This window comes from Sarcophilus harrisii, chromosome 3, assembly GCF_902635505.1.
Source record: "Sarcophilus harrisii chromosome 3, mSarHar1.11, whole genome shotgun sequence".
Classification (NCBI taxonomy): domain Eukaryota; kingdom Metazoa; phylum Chordata; class Mammalia; order Dasyuromorphia; family Dasyuridae; genus Sarcophilus; species Sarcophilus harrisii.
In genome coordinates this window covers 558,333,951-558,356,938 of record NC_045428.1, presented here as the reverse complement: position 1 = coordinate 558,356,938, position 22,988 = coordinate 558,333,951, and the positions used below count along the sequence as shown (strand labels likewise).

At 40.4% G+C, this 22,988-nt stretch overlaps 1 protein-coding gene across 17 annotated transcripts in view; it reads left to right on the top strand.

Moving 5' to 3' along the window:
- The first annotated feature begins 1,207 nt into the window (after positions 1 to 1,207).
- The window catches only part of SRRM1 (serine and arginine repetitive matrix 1), a 37,631-nt gene continuing 15,850 nt past the window's right edge, over positions 1,208 to 22,988 (top strand). For 4 of the 17 annotated variants that reach the window (XM_031962575.1, XM_031962574.1, XM_031962573.1 and 1 more), the window contains exons 1-9: positions 1,211 to 1,855; positions 4,389 to 4,478; positions 5,124 to 5,246; positions 7,376 to 7,546; positions 10,349 to 10,464; positions 11,699 to 11,902; positions 12,136 to 12,330; positions 12,669 to 12,788; positions 15,143 to 15,417. In XM_031962575.1, the coding sequence (XP_031818435.1) occupies positions 1,835 to 1,855; positions 4,389 to 4,478; positions 5,124 to 5,246; positions 7,376 to 7,546; positions 10,349 to 10,464; positions 11,699 to 11,902; positions 12,136 to 12,330; positions 12,669 to 12,788; positions 15,143 to 15,417 (1,315 nt within the window). In that variant the 5' untranslated portion in view covers positions 1,211 to 1,834. Of the gene's footprint in view, positions 1,856 to 4,388; positions 4,479 to 5,123; positions 5,247 to 5,540; positions 5,670 to 7,375; positions 7,547 to 10,348; positions 10,465 to 11,698; positions 11,903 to 12,135; positions 12,331 to 12,668; positions 12,789 to 15,142; positions 15,418 to 22,988 lie in introns of all 17 variants that reach the window. The other 13 variants (XM_031962584.1, XM_031962583.1, XM_031962582.1 and 10 more) reach the window with 8 other exon arrangements.

Sequence of the window (22,988 nt, the reverse complement as noted above, 5' to 3'; positions counted from 1 at the left end):
GGGAGAGGGTAACAGCATTCATGGGCACAGAGCTAAGCGCTTTGTGGCCCTCTCATCTGCTCCTCAATACAGACGCACAAGAATTGGAGTGTAGCACTGGTGGAATATAGCTTCTCGAGGTGTCAGTACAAGGGAGGTCTCCCTGGCCTTGGGGTGCTTCTGCTCTAACAAGGTCACTGATTCTGAAACCGGGGACCGCGAGGTTCCCCCACCCCCGCCCTTGGAGTGCTACTGTTCTGACAATGTCAACGATTGTAGGAACATAGTGTTTTTTCCCTTGAACTTCAGGCAAGGCATAATAGTGATCCCGAGACTCTCTGACCTTAGGATGCTACTGCTCTGACCATCCGTCAGTCAATGCTTCCAGAACGGGGGTTCTCAAGCGTTTGTTTTCAGCATCTCTGTCCTAGTGGAACGACCGGGGCTCTGCCCAAAGCGGTCCTGCTTACCTGGGTCACGTTTAGAGGCATTTACCCGATGGGAAACGAAAGCTGTCTTGGACTCTGTAGACCCTCTCTCTAAAAGGCTCTCAGAGGCCCCCAGCAGGCCCTACCTCGAGAAGCTTTATGTCAGTCAGGGACAGCCAGTTCTCAGACCACTGCTCGGTTCCGCCTGTGGAGGGCGCAACTTCGGGGTCTCTGCTAAACTCTTTGGGAACAACTACAGGGACTCGGTCCCTTGACTTGGCAGACTCTTCTGCGGCACCTCACAAGCCCTTGGGGCCCCTTCCCAACTTCGGCAGGAAGCTTTGGAGCACAGAAGTAGAAAAGGAAATGGATGCCCAGGGTCCCCGATCTCTTTATTACGGACCCGCTGCGGGCCGGGCATCCTAAGGAGGCGTGTTACAGTTCGGCTTTTTCCTCCTGTATGCCTCCAGATTCAATTCACAGAGCACTTATTAAGTGCCTGCTGTATGCCAACGGCGCAGAGCGGCGCGATACGAAGCAACCTGACACGGGAAGTTTCCAGTTACCGACAAGGGCTCCGTGCGTGCATCGGGAAACAAAGGCTGAGCGCGACAGAACACAGCGACGCCCGGCCGAGAACGGACGAGGGCTAGGAACGAGAGCCCGCCCGGGCAGGCACGTTTGCGGGCGCGGCGCGGGCGGCTACCCCGGCCGGGTCCCTGCCGGCTTCCGTACGGAGGCTAACGGGGGTGGGGGTGGGGGTGGGGGGGGCAGCGCGCGGCTCCTCCAGGCACGCCCCCGCCTCGCGGCCCGGAAGGCTGGAGAAATACGAAGCGGGCCGCTGCTTTTACGTGTTTGTATGCTTGTTTACTTAAGTGGAACGGCAGAGGAGGGCGGCTGAAGGACTCGGCTGCACTGCGCTCCCCCAACCGCCGCCGCCTCGCTAACTGCTGACGCGCCCCAGACGAAAGCCTCCCGACCAATCTCTCCCCACATTACACGTCCAGGACGGTCACGGCCTTCGCCTACGGGTCGGCGGACGGGCCCTTCAGCTAAGAGCGAAGTCACGAGCGAGTACCGTCACGTGCTACTAACAGGAAAAAAAAATTTCTTCGCTTCAGTCGAAGCAAAGAGGAAAAAGAAAAGGGGCGGAGCTCCCTAGGTCCGTCCTTTCCATTGGTCGCGAGCCGCCTCCTCTACTGGCTCCCTTGCGCTTCGCCGAGCTGGCCCGGAAACGCCGACGAGAAAGGAGCGTGCCAGCTGGGCAGGCCCGGAAGCGAGGGGGCGGGTCGGACCTTCAGCGCGCGCGCCCCGGCGCTCGGGTTTCCTTTCCCCAGTCCCGCCTTCCGTCGGCGTCGGCGTCGGCGTCGACAGTGGCGGCGCGGTGCACTGTGGGATAGGGAGCGATCGCCGTGCGAGGCAGCAAGATGGACGCGGGATTCTTCCGCGTAAGTCGGGGGCGCCGGGGATTGGGCCGGACCGGACCGGACCGAGCGGGGAGGGCTGACGCAGCCTGGCCGGGATGGCCCCAGGTTGGGGTCCGGGAGGCGAGGGAAGCCAGGCAGCAGGAGCCGAGCGAAGCGGAGGCGGGCCTGCGGCGTCCCGCCAGCCGCGCCAGGGGCCCGGGCCGCCCCTGCGCACTGCCCCGCTCGCCCTCCCCGGCTCGGCCCCAGCGCGGCCCGGGTGGCGGGGGGGGGGAAGATGGCGGCGGGGGCGCGCGCCCGGGCTCTGCCTCCCTCGCTGGCCGGACGCGGGAGCAGGCCGCGGTCTCCGGGGCGGCAGCGTGCATGGGGACTGAGGGCTCTTGGCGAGTGCCCCCGGGGGAGGAGCGGCTCCGGATTTCCCGGCCAGGACGACCAACTCGGGCGACACTCTCTCCCGCCAGGGTCGGGCACCTGGGCTGCTCGGCGGGCCCGGGCCATGCCGGGGGTGTCGCCGGCGGCAGCTTCCGCCTTGGCCGCGCGTCCCGGGCCTTCCTCTTTCGTGGAGGGGCCGAGGGGGCTCCAGGACCGCTCTGCCGGCGGGGCTTCAGGAGCAGCGACCCTCGCAGTCCGAGCTGGCCTGCGCCGAGCGACGGACGGGAGGGAGAAGACCCGGACGGCGGGCAAACTTTGTAGGCGGCAAAGAGTTCTTGGTAGTGCGGGTCAGCCGGCAGAAAGAGCGCGTCCGCCGGCAGAAAGAGCGCGTCCAGCCCGCCCGGCGCGGGAGAGACGTGCCCCACTCCCGCTGTGCAGGCTCCGGGGCTCCTGACTTGGCCAAGGTCATACGGCAAGTGGCGGCGCCGGGACCGGAACCCGAGCCGAGGCGTATCTGGGACCTCCGGTCCCGTCCCCGAGGCCGGGGGTGGGGGGAGAGAGCGGCTCACGGGCGCCGGCCCGCACCCGAGGTTACTTTGGCCTCGGACACTTCCCAGCCGAGTGAGTGGGACTCGTCGCTACAGCCGGCTTCCTGCCCCGAGTGTTATGAGGGTCAATAACGTTTGTAAAAAGGGTGAGAAGGGCCGTAAAGGCTCGTCCCCTCCACCCCCCTGGCTGCAGCTCCGATTTCTCGGTCCTCGGTAGCATCCAGGGACCTCCCGATGGCAGACTAGCTGGCGAGGCAAAGCCACGCTTCTCCCTCCGCTTAACTAAATTTACCCACGCATTGTCCCAGCTCACCCAAGGCCCTGGAAGGCATATTCTAACACTGTGCGGAATTTTTAAGTGGAGCCTTTTCTTTTGGAGTTGACGGAGCAAATAAATACCATTACATATGAATCCAAGATGCTAGATTTGGATAATTGGTCATTAAATTGGTGCACCTTTATATTTCAAAATAAGTTGGTGAATAAATTGTAGTAAGTGAGAAATCGGACCGACTTGTGTGTTTTAGCTCTCATGGGAAAGTAGTTTAATTAACCACAGTAGAAAATACTCATTAGTTAATGGTTTGAGATTAAGCAAAAAAAAAAAAAAAACAAATGAATTTTCCCTTCCTTTTTGATTTATAAAGAATGGTCTGCCAGGAAAAAAAAGTTTGATCCTAAAGTTTAATGCCATTTATTTCCAGTATTGTGAAAACCTAGAAAAGGTGGAGCAGTAATCTATTACTTCCCCCCCCCATTACAAACGCTAGCCTCTGCATGTGTGTCCTAGATTATTTGATAATTTGGGGTGTTTGAAGCATTGTGCCACAAATATTTGGCAAATACTATGTGCATCATTCTATTTAGATTAATAGTTACCTGAATATTTTTACTAGAATTGTGTGTGTTTTTTTCTTCATATTTTATAAACCAGAGTCTTCAGAATCACTATCTGGAACTGCATGTTAGGACTGTTACTGGCATGGATTTGGATTATTTATTTTTAGTTTTATTGTAAGGAAATAGGGCTTGCTGTTAACAAATGGTAAAATTGTGTAGAAAATGAAATTGACATAACTTTAGTCTACTGGGAACTTATAAACTTTTAGTGTCCATAATCAAAGGAAAGAATCACATTTTGAATGATGCAAAGTGTAATGGAAAGGCAGTATCTGTGACATTTCCCTCAACTGAGGAATTTGTTTCATTTTTTCCAAATAATTGGCTGAAAATGAGGATATTAATTATGCCAGTGTACTTTTCAATCCACTGCTTGGGATTATAGAATCTGATCCTAGTTATGTGGTTTAAAAAAAATCTTTTCCTCATTAAAGAGTGAAAGACTGAAAGCAGTAAACACAAATAGTTTTAGATCTGGGTTTTTAAAAATTTCTTGTCGTACTTCCCGTTGGAATGTTGTGTTTCACAGTTTGCCAGTGCTGTCCCATAATCATTTGGCAAGCATGGTAATGGAGTTTTCAGAAGAGTGAAACCATGCAGGGGCACAGTGTGCACCTGTGATCTATGCTAATGTTTGTGTACTGAGCTTTTGAGTAAAGAGGCCAGAATCAAGCATCATTTGTTAGGATGGGAAGGCCATTTTTGTATTCTAGTTAAGATGTGTTCTTTTCTCATAGGGAACAAGTGCAGAACAGGACAATCGTTTCAGCAATAAACAGAAGAAGCTACTGAAGCAATTGAAGTTTGCAGAATGTCTAGAAAAAAAGGTAGGCATGTTGACCAATAGTTTGGGAAAGCAGTATAAAATAAAGACTGAGGAAAGAATGAATGTAGAAACATTTGCTAACTGTCCTTGATGCAAATTATCAGAATAGCTCACATTTGCATTTTACCTTAAAATGATCATAAGACCTCTGGTAAGTGGACAATTTATCTCCTTATTTAACAGGTGAGAGAAATCAGCTCATAACTTAAATTTTGGTACCAATATCAAAACATAGAATCTGGGGTTGGGAATAACCTTAGATTATTATGTGGTCCTGAGGTTTCTAACCATTTGTGGTGTCCTGTACACCTTTGGCAGGTTGTTAAAAGTCTGTGGGCCCTGTCTCAAAATCATGGGTTTTTTTTATTCATTGAAGGAAATGCTAAATTTTAATTAGAATTTAGTAAAGCAATAGATTCCCCCTCCTTCCCTTCCAGGTTTACCAACACTTTTCCCCTCCACCTCCAAATTAAGAATACCTCAAGTCTAATCCTCTTGTAGATAAGAAAATTGAGGATGAAAGAGTGCACATTTTGCAATACTTAAGTCCTTCGATACATAGCATCTTAGCCTCCAAAGAAGCAAGACTCACACCCAAGGGTATGAATGGTGACCTTAATTAATTCTTGTTGGTTTTCTTCAACAGGTAGACATGGGCAAAGTAAATTTGGAGGTGATAAAGCCTTGGATTACAAAACGAGTAACAGAAATTCTTGGATTTGAGGATGATGTAGTAATTGAATTCATTTTCAACCAGCTGGAAGTGAAGGTAATAATAATAGAAGTGGCTGTTGTTTCTGAATGTGTATAATTTTGTGAAATCTATGGAAAACTGTGAATTTTTCTATGGAATACAAATGAGACAATTAGGGCTTTGTTACAAATGTTTGTTGTGAAATTCACTTTATAAACAGCTTTTAAGGCTGGAAGTTTAGTGAAGGTGCATAGTTTTGAAAAATACACAGGTGAAAAAAATCAAACTTACTGTTTGTAATTTTGCTGTTACATGTTAAGTTACTTTGACAGCAATTTTCTAATGATGATGTGATTTATGATTTAAAAGGCCTGAACCAAAATGGAAGTTATTCCTTGCGTCTGAAGTATAGCACCATCACCTTATTAGGTCACAGCAGAGTGAGTGTCCCAATGTCGCTCTGACCCAACTCCCTTGATGATGCAGTGTGTGCTGGAGGTGAGTTGTGTAAAGTGGCCGAACAACAAAAACAAAGCACAGAGGAAAGAGCAATTGGGTAAAGCTTTACACTGCTCTTTGAGGTTATTCTAATGTAGACAGTTTGATGTGAAGCATGAGGGGCAATTCTGCATTGGTTTGATGCTGTTTTTAATTGAGAAAAATTGAAAACCATATATATATATATATGGCTCTCATGTATAGCTGCATGTCAGCTAGGCCTTGATAGATTAAATACAGGTTTATATTTTCGTTGATGTTACAGTTTAGTTTCAGATTGAAATAAATTGGCAGCATTGTTAGATTCCCAACAGTGCAATTGTTCCTCCTTATACATCCAAGCTAATCTGAGTTGATGGTTTTTTTTTTTTTTTCTTAATAGTTAAGATAGTTTGCCACTAATGCCACTGCAACCCAAGGGACAATAAAATGTACTGTATGTTCTATTGGCAAACATATTCTCATGTGAATGTACTTTAAAATAATTCTTTTTCCAAAGAGTTCACCCTTGTGCTTTGACAGAACAGTTGGCATTCAACTGATGAGGTATTTGTTTTTAAAATAATTCAGAAGTTATGTTTTGTTATAAATATTTAATTTGTAAAAGTACTTCCTTTTAGAAGTTTATACACTTTACATAGGGAAAATCCCATCAACTTGGGAGCACATTGTATTTTTAAAAATAGTTGAATAGAAATAGATTTTATTTGACGAAAATGCTTTGCTGATTTTTATAGTAGTGCATTAAAGCCTAAAATACCTGGGGTAATTCCCTTTATACTGAGCATGAGATTAACGTTTAGAACTTTTTTTAAAAAACAATCTTTTCTTTTTTTGTGGTTGTGTACTCATTATTGCTTGTTCGTCTTTTGCAATTTAGATAAATGATATAACATTAAACTCAAGGTGGTTGAGTTGCAGTAGGGAGTCGGAAGCAAGCCAAGGGAACATCTTTCTCTACAGGGGACTTGGCGATTCCAAACCCCCCCCAAGGTTCCAAGAAGAAACTGAAGACACCTGGGATCTGTACTTGCTTTGTGCTATTGAGCTGTGCTTGTTATACGGACCTTGTTGCTTGACCAACACATTGAGCATTTAAGAGCCCTCTTGACCTCTTAGCCCTTTGTGGACTGTGCAGAATGGGATCAAGACGTTGTTACAATAGATTTTTCTTATATAGTAGAAGTCAGACTTTCTGTCTAGTCTTGGAGAGACAGTAAGAAAATGCATGCATAAATATTTGTTAACTTTCATAAGAGAACATAAGGTACTTTGCAGAAAGCCACATATCAGTTAGAAAAGTGTATTGTTTCTGCACATTTTCCATATTGCATTAAAGCAAATTTTCCAAGCAAAGGGAACCAAGGAAATATTTTCTCTAGGAATTATGAAAGAATTTGTAGCAGTTGGTTGTTGTTGGTGGTTGTGTTAATAAATTCAAAGCCCAAGAACAGCTACACAGTCCAAAAAAATCCACAAAGGATTAACAGGCTGCTCTGAAGTTTTCGGTAAAGAGCAAGACAGAAATTGGTAATGTGTGCTAGAGTTTATAATGCTGGAAAATCAGTAGCAAAAAATTTTTTTAAATAGTTGTGAGTGTATACGTATCTTAGCCCCTATGGTAGACTTGTTTTTAAACTAATTTTAGTGAATGTTAGGGGTTTTTCCAAGTAACCTGGTTTTCTTCCTGTCGTATCTCTTTCCAGAATCCAGATTCCAAAATGATGCAGATTAACCTGACTGGATTCTTGAATGGGAAAAATGCTAGAGAATTTATGGGAGAGCTGTGGCCCTTGTTGTTGAGCGCACAGGAAAACATTGCTGGGATCCCTTCTGCTTTCTTGGAACTGAAAAAGGAAGAAATAAAACAAAGACAGGTAACCACTCTTGGTTTTTAGAGCATTCCTGGCTGATTGTGTGATCAGTAAGCTCTTTGTGTCCAACCTCCTATGTTTGAACATTCAGTTTTGGTCAGTAATTCCCAACCTGTTTACATTTGTGGTCATATTAGAAGTCCCTCTTGATTGAAAAACTGCAAAATGAAAAGGCTACTGTGAAATCTGTTGCATCGCAAAATGGGTTTCTTAAATATACTGTCTCCATACATTTAAAAATGTTTGCTTCATCTTTGTATGAGAACAATTTGGTCTACAGAAGGTATATTTGTTACTGAATCATTTCATGAATGGATCCCTTGTAATAACACTGACCCATACTTGAGTTTTCTTTTCTTACTTCATGATGTGAACATAATTAAATGTTCTTAGATTCCAGTAATTTTGTCATGAGTGTACATGCTTCAGATACAGTTCAGTTGTATTTTAGTAAAGCATTAATTGGCAATATCTCATGGTGTTCTTGAGAACGTAATGATAGAGGGATAGTTTTAAATGGATTCAGTTAGTTGACCAGGCTCAGAGAGTCATTAACAGGTCAACATACCAACTTTTAGAGGATTCTGTAATGGCTACCCTCAGGATCTTTGTGGTCTAAGGTGGTGGTTATAGCAGGTGAGCTTCTAGTGACTATTGGTTAGAGTCTTGGAAAAAGCCATAGGTAATGTGCACATCAAAACTGGCTGCTAACACACTAGAGCAGGGGTCCTCAAACTTTTTAAATAGGGGACCAGTTCACTGTCCCTCAGACTGTTGGAGGGCCAGACTATAGTACAAACAAAAACTTTGTTCTGTGGGCCTTAAATAAAGAAACTTCATAGCCCTGGGTGAGGGGGATAAACGTCCTCAGCTGCTGCATCTGGCCCACAGGCTGTAGTTTGAGGACCCCTGCACTAGAGCAAGATACAATATATTGAGTATCAGGATCCAGAAAAATCTTGAATGTTCCCTTAATAAGATGAGATTGAATATAGTTCAAACATTAACCTTTATAAGCAGGTGGTGTGGAGGAAAATGAGATTGTGTAGTTTCATTAAAACAATCTAAATCTTCGTAAATTGTAAGCTTAATTATGATTGTATCATACAAAGTGATATGGAGTAGATTTAGGAACATGAGTGGTTGTTACAGAAAAAAATAGATTTAGCTTTGTAAGGGGGGTGGGGTGGGGGAGAAACTATTAACAATTTGGAGTTATCCTAAAGTGGAATAGGCTTATTTAAAAAAGTTTCTCTTCACTAAAAATCTCTTAAGCAGAAGTAGGATGATCCTGTATTGTAGGGACAGCAAGATAGCTCAGTGAATAGAGTACAGGATCTGCACTTGAGAATCCAATTTGAGACACAGGTTACCACCCATGACTCTCTGGGACAAGTTCCTTGACCTCTAAAATAATCATTTTCCACATAGGGTGATTGTGAGGATCCAATGAGTTAACATGTGAAGTACTTGGAAAACCTTCAGTGGTGTATAAAATATTGGCTATTACTAGAGGGGGTCCTTATTCAGGTACTGATAATAGGCGGCTAGATTTAAAGTTAGAAGGGATTCCAGATGGCCACCTCTTCTTTTTACAGATGAGACAATGAGTGGCTGGTCAGAGGTATCAGTGCCAGTCTGCCCCTCAGTCACCCTGTGTCTTGGGCAGGTCACAAAAGCTCATTTTCCTCATCTGGAAGATAAATGAATTGGACTAGACCAGGGCTTCTTAAACTTTTTCCCTTTTTGTAATCCTTTTTTGCCTAAGAAATTTTTATGTGATCCTGGGTACATGGTACATGAAAGGTTTGCAAATCAAACATTGACTGATAACAAACAGATCATGATTTCGTAACCCCCACATTCAGTTACACAACACTATATGGGGTTACTTTGGACTAGATGACTTCTAAGGTCCTTTCCACTCCTGAAGGCACTATCTTATGATAGTTGTCTCAATTACTCTTATCTGTTAATTGAAAGTAAACATAAAATTTTCTGGACTAGGTCTGTGGAAAGTGCCCTGTAAAAATGTTAAATATTATTTGTTACCTTTCTATACCTTGACAAAGTTGTTGGAAGATTAAATTAGGTGATGCACTTTAAATCATTTTTTAAAATGGAAGACTGCTTTGTAAATCTATGAGTTAGAATATTCTCCGATTACCTATATGTCCTGGAGTCTGAGATCTAGAGCTGGAAAGAAGCTATCTTAGTCTAAGCCTTCTTCATTTATAAATGAGGAAACAAGGGCTTCAAAAAGTTGTGACCTTTCCAGGATCACACAGCTCATCTGAGTCAGGATTCCTGACTCTCTCAAGTTCAGTGCCACATCCCCATAACAATTCTGAATCATAAAAATAATCACGGGCCTTGCAACTTGATGGTATTGTAGAGAATTATGTATGTCATTAGTGATCATTCATGCAAACCTTTCTTTGGACTAAATCAACTTGAAAAACAGTAGCAATTCTCATTTCAAAAGTAAAGGGTTAGTCTGTACATATATAATATAAAGATAATAAACCAAATTTCTCAAGTCCTTTAGATTTATAAAGTACCTTTCTCACAACTCTTGAGATAGAGTACAAATTTTTTTTATTCTGATTTTTACATATATCAACTAGAAATTATAGAGTAAATTTAAAAATAAGAGATTTGTTTTATAAACGGGAAACAGAAGAATAGACATGGTAACATTTGTATTTTTCAGTTGCGGTTTTTAAAAGAAGTGGTTTTAAAATTATGTGCTTATTAACTTTAAAATGTTCAAATCTGATTGTAACATGAACCAATTGTTCAAAGATTGAACAAGAAAAACTTGCATCTATGAAGAAACAAGATGAAGACAAAGATAAGAGGGACAAAGAAGAAAAGGAGAGCAGCAGAGAAAAAAGGGAACGATCTAGAAGCCCCAGAAGGTACATTGAATAAATATTTGTGTTTGAGGACTGTCCTGATTCTATTAAGGGTTTGGGTGTGATAAGAGATGTTGAGCAATTTAGTTTATCTGTGATTTTCTAACAAGTTATTATAGCTAATTTTTTTTGGTCCTACAAAATTCGTTAATTTAGCATTGAATAAGCCATAACTTCTAGGTAACAAAAATTCAGCATTTAAAAAATAAATTTTTTTCTTCGTGTTTTATAAAGCAAAATAACAACATTCTGATTCATTGCCCTCTCTACATTATTTTGTCATTCTTCATCAGAAACTTACTACCTTTATCTTTAGGATTCTTTGAGCTCAGGCTTTAAATACTCATTTCTATATTCTTTTGAATTGGATTCTTGGTAGTGTCACATTTTTATTTCAGGCCTCTTTCTCTTTTATGGAGAAGACTTTGTAGTCTGAGGGTGCTTATTTATTCCTTTCCTCTGTTTGGTTTATAAAAATAGGCAGGGAGATACTAAGTACCTAATCCCTTTCACTTAAGTATTTAACACTGAAACCTATTTGTAGGTGAAGTAAAGCTTCACTATAAGTAGTGCTTGCAATTTAAAGGTACCCATCATCAATGACTTCACTGTTACTTCATAGGCAAGTACCCCAGTCTTCCTTTAGTGTATATGGAAAAAAAGCCTCCCTAATGAACACTCCCTTTAAAAATTAATTATTTCTCTCACTTTAGTAATGAATTTTGATTGTAGAATGTGTTAAGAATACTGTCAGTCAATAAACATTAAATATCTTCAGGACACTTACAAAAAGGCAAAGCCAGTCATTGCCTCCTCTCAAGGGAAGTTGAAGTTTAATGAATGTGGTGGGTTACTCTGTTATCAGATTTAAGCTGACCGTATCTTAAAACCTTTAGCTTGCTTTGCTTTTAAGATTGAATCTAGTGTTTTGTATTTAAATTTTACTTTTCCTTTAAGGTCTTAAAGCTGGCTTTCTGTCTCCTGAAATAATTGTTTGATTCTTTGCCTTTCATACAGAGAGCGAAATTATCTGTTATCCTATAACTGACATGTTCAATAATTAAACTTCTCTTGTCCTTTTTTGGTTTTCTCATCTCCCTCAGTGGGAAAGAAACAATGTCTAATTTCTGTGTGATATTCCTTAATTATGAACTACTAATGCATTCTTTTATTAAACCAACAAAAAGAAAGTCTCATTTTGGACAAAGACCTGAAATAAAAACTGCTTTCTTCCTAGACGCAAGTCCAGATCTCCTTCCCCCAGAAGACGAGCCTCCCCTGTCCGACGAGAGAGAAAGCGAAGTCATTCTCGATCTCCTCGTCATAGAACCAAGAGCCGAAGCCCTTCCCCTGCTCCAGAAAAGAAAGAAGAAATCCCAGAACTTCCAGAACCTTCAGTGAAAGCCAAGGAACCTTCAATACAAGAGGCAACCTCTACAAGGCAAGTACTCTAGAAAGCTTTTTGTTGGATATTTATGGAGTTCCATTGTAATTAAGTTCTTATCAGGGTGCGTATTGGTCACATGCTATCACTGGAAGTGATTGATAGATTTTAAAGTTAGGAAGGAGTTTCTACTGGCTGTGCAGATCCTTTCTTGAAGGATTTTAATACATCATTTTATCTAATTTATTCATTTAAATGGGGAAAAAACAAAGCATCTTGTTTCTATACAGTGACATTCTGAAAGCTCCCAAACCTGAACCTATACCAGAACCGAAGGAACCTTCACCAGAAAAAAATTCAAAAAAGGAAAAAGAAAAGGAGAAAACCCGCCCAAGGTCTCGATCACGATCCAAATCGAGATCACGAACACGTTCCCGATCCCCTTCTCATACTCGACCTAGACGACGTCATAGAACACGATCGAGGTGAGTTTGGGTAACTTGAGCTCCATCATTTATTAAATCTCAAAACAGAATGTGGAAAATTAAGGCTATCCACCTAGAGGTTGAAATAATGAACTTTGAGAATTATTTAGGAACATTTCTCTCTAGCACCTCTTAAGTTTACTTTTGTTGTTGTGTGTGTGTATGTGTTTTGTTTTTATTTTTAAGTATTTGGTCCTTAGAAATGTTAAGTATGATTTAAAAGTGCTACTGATATCATCTCCATCTAGATTTTGTGTAGTTCATTTTCTGAGGTTGGGGAGATTTGTAAACCTTTTATGCATTGTGACTGTGAGCTGGTATCATTCTGTTAACGATAGGTCATATTCACCTAGAAGACGTCCAAGTCCAAGAAGGCGGCCATCTCCTCGACGAAGAACCCCACCAAGACGAATGCCTCCTCCACCAAGGCATAGAAGAAGTCGATCTCCTGTGAGACGGTGAGTGGCTTTATTGGAAAACTCAAAATATTTGAAGAGCCATCAGCATTTGTAAAGAATTTGTTTGGTTTACATGGGATAAGCAGGCTAATCTTATAAAGCTACTCCATACCGTCATATGCTTGATAGAGGGACTAGAAGCTGTCCACTAGGTAGAGGAGTGTGTCTGAGCAAATTAGAAACTGCTGATTTTCAAAGGATGGGCCAGGTTAGTGAGTTAGGCATCTGAATTGGATCAATCAGTGGTTTTCTTCTCTCCTACCATGTTCAGTCACCAGCGTAAATAAGTTCAGTGAAACCTGTTGTCTTCCACCATTGCTCACAATTGTAATTCTCTTGTTTCTGATAAGCAAAAATGTTTGCAAGACTGACCACATATTAAAAGGGTACCGGGTACCAAGTAAGACCGATAATAATGAACAGATTGACTTTTCCTGTAGGTAATTTTTACTTGGACCATCATGAACTTACAAAAAAGGAAACAGTTTAGATTTTTTTCATTTCAGCAAACAAATTAGAAATATTACAGTGTAAAAGGGAAGCTAAACAATGCCATGGGAAGAGCACTCCACCTGATGTCAGTGAGACTCTTGTCCCTAGATTCAAATCTTGTCTCAAGACACATACTTGCCATGTGACCCTGACCAAGTCACTTTAACCCTGGTTGTCTCAATTTCTTTGTCTATAAAAAGAGCTGGAGAAGGAAATGGCAAACCTGTCCAGTATCTCTGCCAAGAAAAGCCCAAATGAGTTCACAGAAAATCTGATATTACTTAAGTGACTCAACAAAACAATATTGTAGTTGAACTGTTTGATGAAAGGGTAGATTAGCCTGAACACTAGAGTGTTGACCTTTTTTTTGTTCTTGTCTAGGTAGCCCTTCATTTTATTATTTCCTGCTATTTGTGGATATTTCCAATTAATGGTTTTAGTTATGCATTGGTTCTTGGGAAACTGAAGAAGGTTTTAAGACCACCCGAAATGCAAAAACATAACTCTTCTTGGTTGAATTTGTAAAAAGAATTGTCTTATTACCTGCGACTTAGAAGGTGATCTCACATGGACTAGAAAGGAACTTGAAATGTTTCCTGGAACAGTGTCCTTGTTTTGTAGAAAAAGGAGGCTTGAGGCCTAGGGACGGAATCTCTCATTTTAGTTCTCTCTGACCCCTTGTGGGTTTTTTTTTTTTCTTGGCAAAGATCCTAGAGTGGTTTGCCTTTTCCTTCTCGTTTTGTAAATTAGGAAACTGAGGCAAACAAGGTTAAGTACCTTGCTCAGGGTCACACAGCTAGTGTATGTCTGAACTGGATTTGAACTCAAAAAGTTGGGTCTTTCTGACTCCAGGTCTGATGATCTATGCACTGTATAACTTAGCTGCCCGTAAGCAGAAGTCTGAGGGCAGATTGGTGAAATAGACTCAGCTGCATTGACCCTCGGCCCACAGCCCAGACCAGAATATGTAGTAGTTCCTTACCCAGCACTCTTTCTACGCTGATCAATATGACTGTATTCTGTGATACATAAAAATTCTTGCAGTTTTTGAAAAATTCACCATTCTATCAGGCCAAAGATGACTCTGGGAGCTCCAAGTTGGAAAATCCATGGAAACAGCGATTTTTCATGTCATTGTTTGTGGACAGTATGTTTGTTGTACTTTCTGAGCAGCCAATTTTCAATCAAAATATTTTGGACTTTGTGTAAGATTCCCTTTCAGCTGGTATTTCCCTCACACTTAGGGTAGGGTTTCTTTTTTTCCAGATTCTCAAGAATTCTGCCATCAGAGGTGGATTCTGCAGGTACACATAATTGGAGCAGAACACAAATTTTGTTGCAGAATTTAAGACATCCTTGGCTTAGAAGTTTATGTAGTTAAAACAATTTCCCAATTCTTTCTCCTTCATGAGACAAATTGATGAAATTGTTTAAATATCCCAACTTTAGGAGACATTAAACATTTAAAATAAAACCACTTGTGCACACCTTTTTTGTTGTTGTTGTTGTTTTTAATGCATCCTTAAAGGTTCAGGAAAATTGAATGTTCTACAAATGAAAAGCTTTGCCATGTCTGCAACTCCAACACTGATGTACAAAGGATCTTTGACATTGGACTCCTTGTAATTTCTAATAGAGCAAAAACTGCTACGTTTGTCAAAAAAATTTTTTTTAATCAGAAATGGCTGTTTCCTGACTTAATAGAGTTTGATTTTCCACTTCAATTAAAAAACTCTTTCCTGGCTACATAAAACTATAAAAATTAGAAAATCAAAAACTGCCTTTATGCAAATTCTATCTAAAAAGCTGATATTTATTTAATCATTATACTTAAAAATTAGTTAATGTCCCTTGATCCACAGAAGGCGGCGCTCATCAGCATCTCTCTCTGGCAGCAGCTCGTCATCATCATCTTCCCGTTCCCGGTCACCTCCAAAGAAGCCACCCAAAAGAATCTCCAGCCCCCCTAGAAAAACTCGTAGGCTTTCTCCATCTTCAAGTCCTCCACGGCGAAGACATCGGCCATCTCCTCCAGCAAGCCCACCGCCAAAAACCCGTCGGTCACCAACGCCCCAGCAGTCAAATCGTACAAGGAAAAGTCGTGGCTCTGTTTCTCCAGGGAGAACCTCAGGTAAAGGTAAAGCCAGTCTCTTGCACTCATTCTTTTTCTCTGTTTATCAAAATGGGTTTTTTGATAGTGAAAGCAGCTTAGGTGGGATGTGTATGTTGACTGTCCCTTTTTTTGAGGAAAGCACATTTTTGTCCTTTAGAATTTTAATAAGTTTTAAAACTAAGGCTTCCCTTATAGTTCTGAGGCGTTATGTTTTAAGTGGGTTAGGGAAGTAATGTTAGCAGGAGCTGGATTTGAACTTTATTTTTTGAAATTCAGGTCATCATAAAACACAAACCTTCAGTTTAGGGGTGTATTTCATTACTTCTGGATCAGCTAGCATTTCTTATGAAGATCTTTCTTTTTGATAATCTTACCTGAGAACTTTGTATTCTAGTTTAATTCTTGGTTGACCACATTGTTCCCTTGAAAGGAATAACGTGGTATACGCTGAAGTAATTTTTTAAAAATTATTTCCCTTTAAATGCAGACTAGTCATTGCTTTTATCCTTGCCATTTTATTCTTAAAGAATTTATGTTCTGTGATCATTCCAGGAAGTAGAATGTTTTGTGTAAGTTGGAATGTAAGTTTTGTGGGTGATGGGGCTTTTTTCTTCAGTATAAGTGGAAATATTCATGAAAAGAGTTTTGAGTTCCATTAGTATGGCATTTAGAAAGACCCCCTTTTGACCATCAAGGTTTCAGGATCTGGTGCCTGGTGTATGTTTAGTTAGAAAAGTGATAGGGGAGGTACTTTTTTAGATTCCTTGGAACTCAAGGAACAATGTAGTCCTTTCTGCTTTATGCTGGGATCAATTTAAAAGCTTACAATACTAGTAGAATCTTTGTCTGATCAGAATGTCCATCTTGTGGCTAAATTTCTTTAAATGAGGCTGGAGCTACAGCACATAGAAGATGTCCATTTCTATATTGTTTTAGTTCACATGAAGTGTTTGGTGTATGTTGTATTTGTACATTTGATAGGAAGTGAAGGTGTCCAGTAGTGGTTTTTTTTGTTTGTTTGTTTTTTTAATTATAATAACTTTTTATTGACAGAACCCATTCCTGGGTAATTTTTTACATTATCCCTTGCACTCATTTCTGTTCCGATTTTCCTCCTCTCTCCCTTCACCCTCTCCCCTAGATGGCAAGCATTCCTATATATGCTAAATAAGTCGCAGTATATCCTAGATACAATATATGTGTGCAGAACCGAACGGTTCTCTTGTTGCACAGGGAAAATTGGATTCAGAAGGTAGAAATAACCCGGGAAGAAAAACAAAAATGCATACAGTTTACATTCATTTCCCAGTGTTCTTTCTTTGAGTGTAGCTGCTTCTGCTCATAATTGATCAATTGAAACTGAGTTAGGTCTCTGTCAAAGAAATCCACTTCCATCAGAATACATCCTCAAACAGTATTGTTGTTGAAGTATATATATAATAATCTCCTGGTTCTGCTCATTTCACTCAGCATCAGTTCATGTAAGTCTCTCCTCCAAGCCTCTCTGTATTCATCCTGCTGGTCATTTCTTACAAAACAATAATATTCTATAACATTCATATATCACAATTTACCCAACCAATTGGAGAATTGATGGGCATCCATTTTTTCCAGTTTCTAGCCACTACAAACAGTGCTGCCACAAACATTTTGGCACATACAGGTCCCTTTCCCTTCTTTAGTATCTCCTTGGGGTTATAAGCCCAATAGTAGCACTTCTGGATCAAAGGGTATGCACAGTTTGATAACTTTTTGGGGCATAGTTCCAGATTGTTCTCCAGAATGGTTGGATTTGTTCACAACTCCAGCAATGCATCAGTGTCCCAGTTTTCCCACATCCCCTCCAACATTCATCATTATTTTTTCCCGTCATCTTAGCCAATCTGATAGGTGTGTAGTGGTATCTCAGAGTTGTCTTAATTTGCATTTCTCTGATCAATAGTCATTTGGAACACTCTTTCATATGAGTGGTAATAGTTTCAATTTCATCATCTGAAAATTGTTCTTATCCTTTGACCATTTATCAATTGGAGAATGGCTTGATTTCTTATAAATTAGAGTCAGTTCTCTATATGTCCAGTAGTTTTTGAAAAGGGAAGTTACCTTTATTTAAAAAAAATAATAAAATAAAGGGAAACCCTATTCTATGTAAATTTATCTGTTACAATACCTATCTAAATACACTTTAGAACTGTAATGTTGGGGGGGGGGGTTGTTTTAAAACATGAGAGTATCTTTTTCTTAATAAATGGAACATTTTTGGTACACAATCCTTTTTAGGTGTTGATGTGTGAATTCCAGCAGCATCCAAATAACTAAGGGAACCCTTTAAGACTGCTATTGCATTCATACACTGCAGATTAAAGAGAAACCTGTATGGGAGATGGGGTGTGAAGTATTCTGGGTGGCTCTAGGAATGGCAGTCTGAACACTGAGCTGGTGGATGTTGTAGCAGGCTGTCAAAGGATTGCTTCATTTTTAGGGGTAGAGGGCATTGTGTTGTAAAATCACCAATAGAGAAAGGGGGGAATAGCTAATGTACAATACAGCTCCTCAGTTGTTAATGGATATCAAAAAGGGGGCATCCTCAATAAATGGGTTGACTCCTAAGTTAATGGAAATGTTGGTGCCAATTTCACAAGTTTTCTATTTGAATAGAATATTTGAATGAATATTGATGGCGTCTTAGGGAGGATTTTAATTGTTGGAATAAACTCTCAAGAATATGGAAGATCTCTTAATATTTTATTTGAGGTAGCAGCTGCCAGTCTTTATTCTCTTCCACCCCATTTAATAATATTTTATTTTTTCTAATTACATATGAAGATAGTTTTCAACATTTACCTTTATAAGATTTTTGAGTTTAGTATTTTTCTTCCTCTCCTCTCCACCCTACCCCCCAAGATGGCAAGCAATTTGATATAGATTATACATGTACAATTATATTAAACATATTTCCCCATTAATCATGTAGCCACCAGTCTTAACCAGGCCTCCAGGGATTGAGTTAGGGCTCTTTCTTTTAACAATGGCAAGCTGCCATGGTTAGAGATTAAGTGAAGAAGGGAGGAAAAAAGCCAATTTTATTTAGTTCTCAGAATTCATCAGGGATAGGCGGGAGGAGGAAAAGCAGGGTGTTTTGGGAAAATTATAGGTTAATTGTCCTTTTGGGACACTATGCATATTCCATCAGAACAAGTTCCTGAGTCAACTTCAGAGATAGTTTTTTCCTTTCCAGATTGTTAACTGTGTCATAAGGAACAAGAAAAAAGAAAAGGTAGTGTTGGTTTTGCCAGCCTTGCTTTGATCTATTTAAAAGACGGACCTAGGAGCCAGTAGCTAGTTGGTGCAGTGGATAGAACACCAGCCCTGAAGTCAAGAAAGCCTGAGTTCAAGTTTGATCACAGACACTTAACACTTCTTAGTTGTGTGACCTTGAGCAAGTCATTTAACCCCAATTGCCTCACCAAAAAATAAAATAAAATACAGACCTTGGCGGGTATTTTGTTGTCCCATCTCCTTCTTGCCTTTCAAGGGCTCAAAAGATGTAATCTATCAGATCACAGAAAATTGTGGACTTGATCCATTACTTAATAAACAACAGTAGTTTTTTGTATATGCTTTTTCCCATTTATTTACATTAAATTCATATGTTCTGCTAGAAAAATACCTCTTCACCATAGTAAAATCTCTTGTTGCCCTAATTTTAAAATCATACAAGGAGGCAGAAATTTTTTTCTCATTGTTTTATTATTTGTAAAAATCAGTAACAATCACTAGCATTTTTTCTTTTGGGGGGGGGGCGGTTTAAGGTCTTTATTTTTTAAATATGCAGATAGCTTTCAACATTTACCCTTGCAAAACCTTTGTGTTGCAAAATTTTTTCTCCTTTCCCCCACTCCGTCCCCTAGACGGCAAGTAATCTAGTAGATTTTAAACATGTGTAATTCTTCTATGTATATTTCCACAATTAGCTGTTGACACACAACACAAGAAAAAACAGATCAGAAAGGGAAAAAATAAAAAGCAAACAACACTCATTCTCCACAGTCCTCTCTGAGTCCAGATGGCTCTCTCCATCCAAGTCCATTGTAATTTGAGGCAGAAAATTTTGATGAATAATTAATACTTCTAAAAAGTAGTAACAGTGATAACTATGATTCAACTCAAAACACTGAAAGAGGAAGTAGTAACATATTGTGTTAGGAAAAGTACAAGTGTGCCTTAATGTACCACGTGTTCACCAGGAGCTTTCTCTCCCAATGAAATAGTTCAATAAGGACTTCTGTTCATAAATTTGATTTTCTGGTTAGTAAACTTTAATTTCCAGTTCTTTCATAACATATAAAAGATAGGCTTTCCTGATTTTCTTCAACTTCTTAATTTGAATTGATTTCAAAGGAAGAAGAACTAGAGCCAATTGAAACTGTAAATCAGCATTAATGAAGTCCCTACTATGTGTCTAGCACTGTGCTAAGTTCTGAGGTTGTAAAGAAAGGAAAAAATAGTTTAGCCACCTTGTAGAGTGCCTGACATAAAGCTGTCAATCATCTTAGATTCTAACAGGAGACAATCTCCAAATTCCTTTGTGCATTACAAGTATGTACAGGGGAAGTGATAGGAAGAACTATGGGGGTAAGAGGAGAGGTATTTCCTATGCAAGGTTGGATTTGAGCAGATTTTTCAAGATGGCCGGGAAACCAAGGAGGGGAGAATCTGCAAGGTGCCAGGGACAGCCATGGCAGAGGCGTGACGGCAAGAGAGAAAGCCTCTGAAGCACAGGAAATAGGCTGTTGTAGCCAATTTGTAGTGTTCTTGAAGGGCAATAAATGCAGGAAAAGTGAAATGATAGGCTGTTTAACACCAGAGGACTTTATATTGAATCTGAAAAGTAAGAGGAAGCCCCTATGTTTTATTGAGGTGGGGGAAGAGGATTGGTAATAGACCTGCGCTTGGGCAAGGTCACTTGGGTCTCTGAACAGGGAAGTTACTTAAAGTAGCGAAATAAACTAGGATATGAAAGTCTGCATCAGAGTAGTAGCAGTTTCAGAGGAGAAAAGAATATGAGAAATACTAAGGTAGAAATGACAGTATTTTATAACATTGTATATATGGGATGAGTGAGATTTAAAAATTGAGATTACATGGATATTGCAAGGTTGACTGACTTGAAGAATAGTGGTATTCACTAGCAGCAACAGAAAGGAAAAAGGGAGAGTAGATGAGCCAGGAGAAGATTTTTTGGACATAATCATTTTGAGATAAACACTTCATCCAGATTTGTCCAATAGGTTCTTGGTGATGCAAGTTGAAGCTCAAAAGAAACATTGGGACTGGATTGGATATATAGATCTGAGAATCATGCATAGAGATGATAGTTGAAAAATGTTTAATAAACCATTTTATTAATTTGACTTTTTTTTTTTAAATCTTTTTATTAAACATTTTTGTTTAAATAGCCCTGAAATCCTTCTTATGGCTATGGGTAGTCTGGCCTTATTGTACTGACTTTCCTGGCTCTTTCCCCTTGGTTGGTAATTGTGGGTACTGGAAACTGACTCATTACTGATGATAAAACTGGAGCCTTTTAAATCTTAGACCCCATTTTGAAAAATGGGAGGATGTTTTCCTTGCAAATGAATTTATGACTTGATAGTTTGTTTTCTAATTATAGAATTCTGTTGTGGATCTTTCTGGTAAGTGTTTATTTTTTGTTCTCATCCTGAAATGGAGCACTTGGACAGGAAGTAAAATCCCTGGAAGTTGAGGACATTGTTAAATTCCCTCCAAGATCATAGAAACTGGTGTGTGATTCTTTGGCTGAGCTGTTAAACCAGTGTGGATGTACATAGGAATTTACTTGCCAGCTTAGATGTTTTAAAATGTGTATGAAATGGACAATGACAAACAAATAATGCTAGGAATAAATAAAGTATGGCACAGTAGCATCAGAATAGTCTTAGTTAGAGCTGAGATTGGAGTAGATGGTCCTAGTGGGGAAAAAGTTGGAGCAGAGAGAGCACATTCAATCTTACTGAAGTCTGGATGCCTTCTGGAAGAAAGCAGAGCTGCATATTCTCATCTTGCTTGTTTTCTCTGTTGGGCTAGGAAGGAGAAAACAGAATTGAAGTGGCTCATGGTGGTTAATTTCTGAGATAAGTAAGGAGGGAGAGCATTTAGCAACTTGATTAGACTATTCCAAATCACATAGTTACTAAAAGAATGGGTGTTGAATGTTGAGACACTGTCGAGCAATTTGAGAGATCCTGGGATCTGAGGGACACTGAGGCGTCTGTTCCTAACAAAATATTTAAACTTTCCATTAAAGAGATGGTGAGTGAAATCGTATAAAAGGAGGCTAGTGATCAAAGAATGCTTCAGCGAGGAACAAACTGTTCCAGACTAATCTTACTTCTATTTTACTAAATTGGTAGACGGGAATAAAGGAATAGGACAACTCTTATTTTCACAAATCTTTGGATTAAATCATGTCTCATTCTGTACATATGGGAAAGATGAATGATCAGCCTAGTTGATAGGAAAAGCAGATGGATTCAGACAAGTTGGATCCACAGCGTAGTTTGTTTTTTGACGTCAATTTGGAAGGAGTTCTTCATATAGTGTTCTGGGGAATCTGTTCTTGTGAACATAGTGATTTATATAAAGGCAGGCCTTAATGCTTGTCAAGATTTACATAGGGTACAAATCTAGTAGGCAGTGGAGTTAGGATTCAGAAAGATTTTTGACAAGCTAGAACATTGAGGGAATCCAGGAAGATGGAAAGTAATAATAGGGCAATATTGTTTTTAACTTGGGTTGAAAAAGTCTACTGCACAAACATAACATAAGTTACCATCCTTGGACAACAGCTTGTGTAAAGATGTGGCTGTGGTGATGGACTTAAGAGTTAACGTCGTTTTATGGCAAAGCCAAATCTAATGAGATTTTGGGGTGTATTAAGACTTTTTGGAATGAGATGATTGTCCCACTCACTGACTTCTGTCATGGTCAGGCTTATCTGGCTTAAATGATTGTCTCTTTTTTATTCCTCCATGTCTGAAAGTCTCTAGAGAGGGAGGGCAGCAGGCATAGTAAAGGTCTGTTTGAATTGGTTGGAGGGACAGGCTTTTCTTTTTTTTATAGTAGGCTGGCCACTGGTACCTGGAAGAAGGATGGGGCTGATTCTATTTAGCTTCAGAGATGAGAGTTAGGAGCAATAGTTAAAAGTTGCCCCCAAAAAGTTGGAGACTTAGTAAGAAGTGTCTGTCAGCAGAATGAACTACCTCAGGAGGTGAGTTTTCCTTCCATTGGGCGTCTTTATGGAATGAGGCGCCTATTTTTTAGCTGTGTTATGGAAAGGCTGATGGAGGATGGTATTAAAGTACAACTGTTACAGCTGTTCATTTTGGGGAATGCTCTTTGAAGTTGTGGAGTTTTTTTATCTTGTCAGTATGAGAATTACAGCTTTACTCAGCCTTCTTGTGGTTTATCTCACATACATAGAGCTGTTTTAAGCTAATTGAGTTAGAATGTTTAGTTAGAGAGTTTAAGAGGACTTGAGATTTTAGTCCTACCCTGGAAAGGTTAATTGGCCC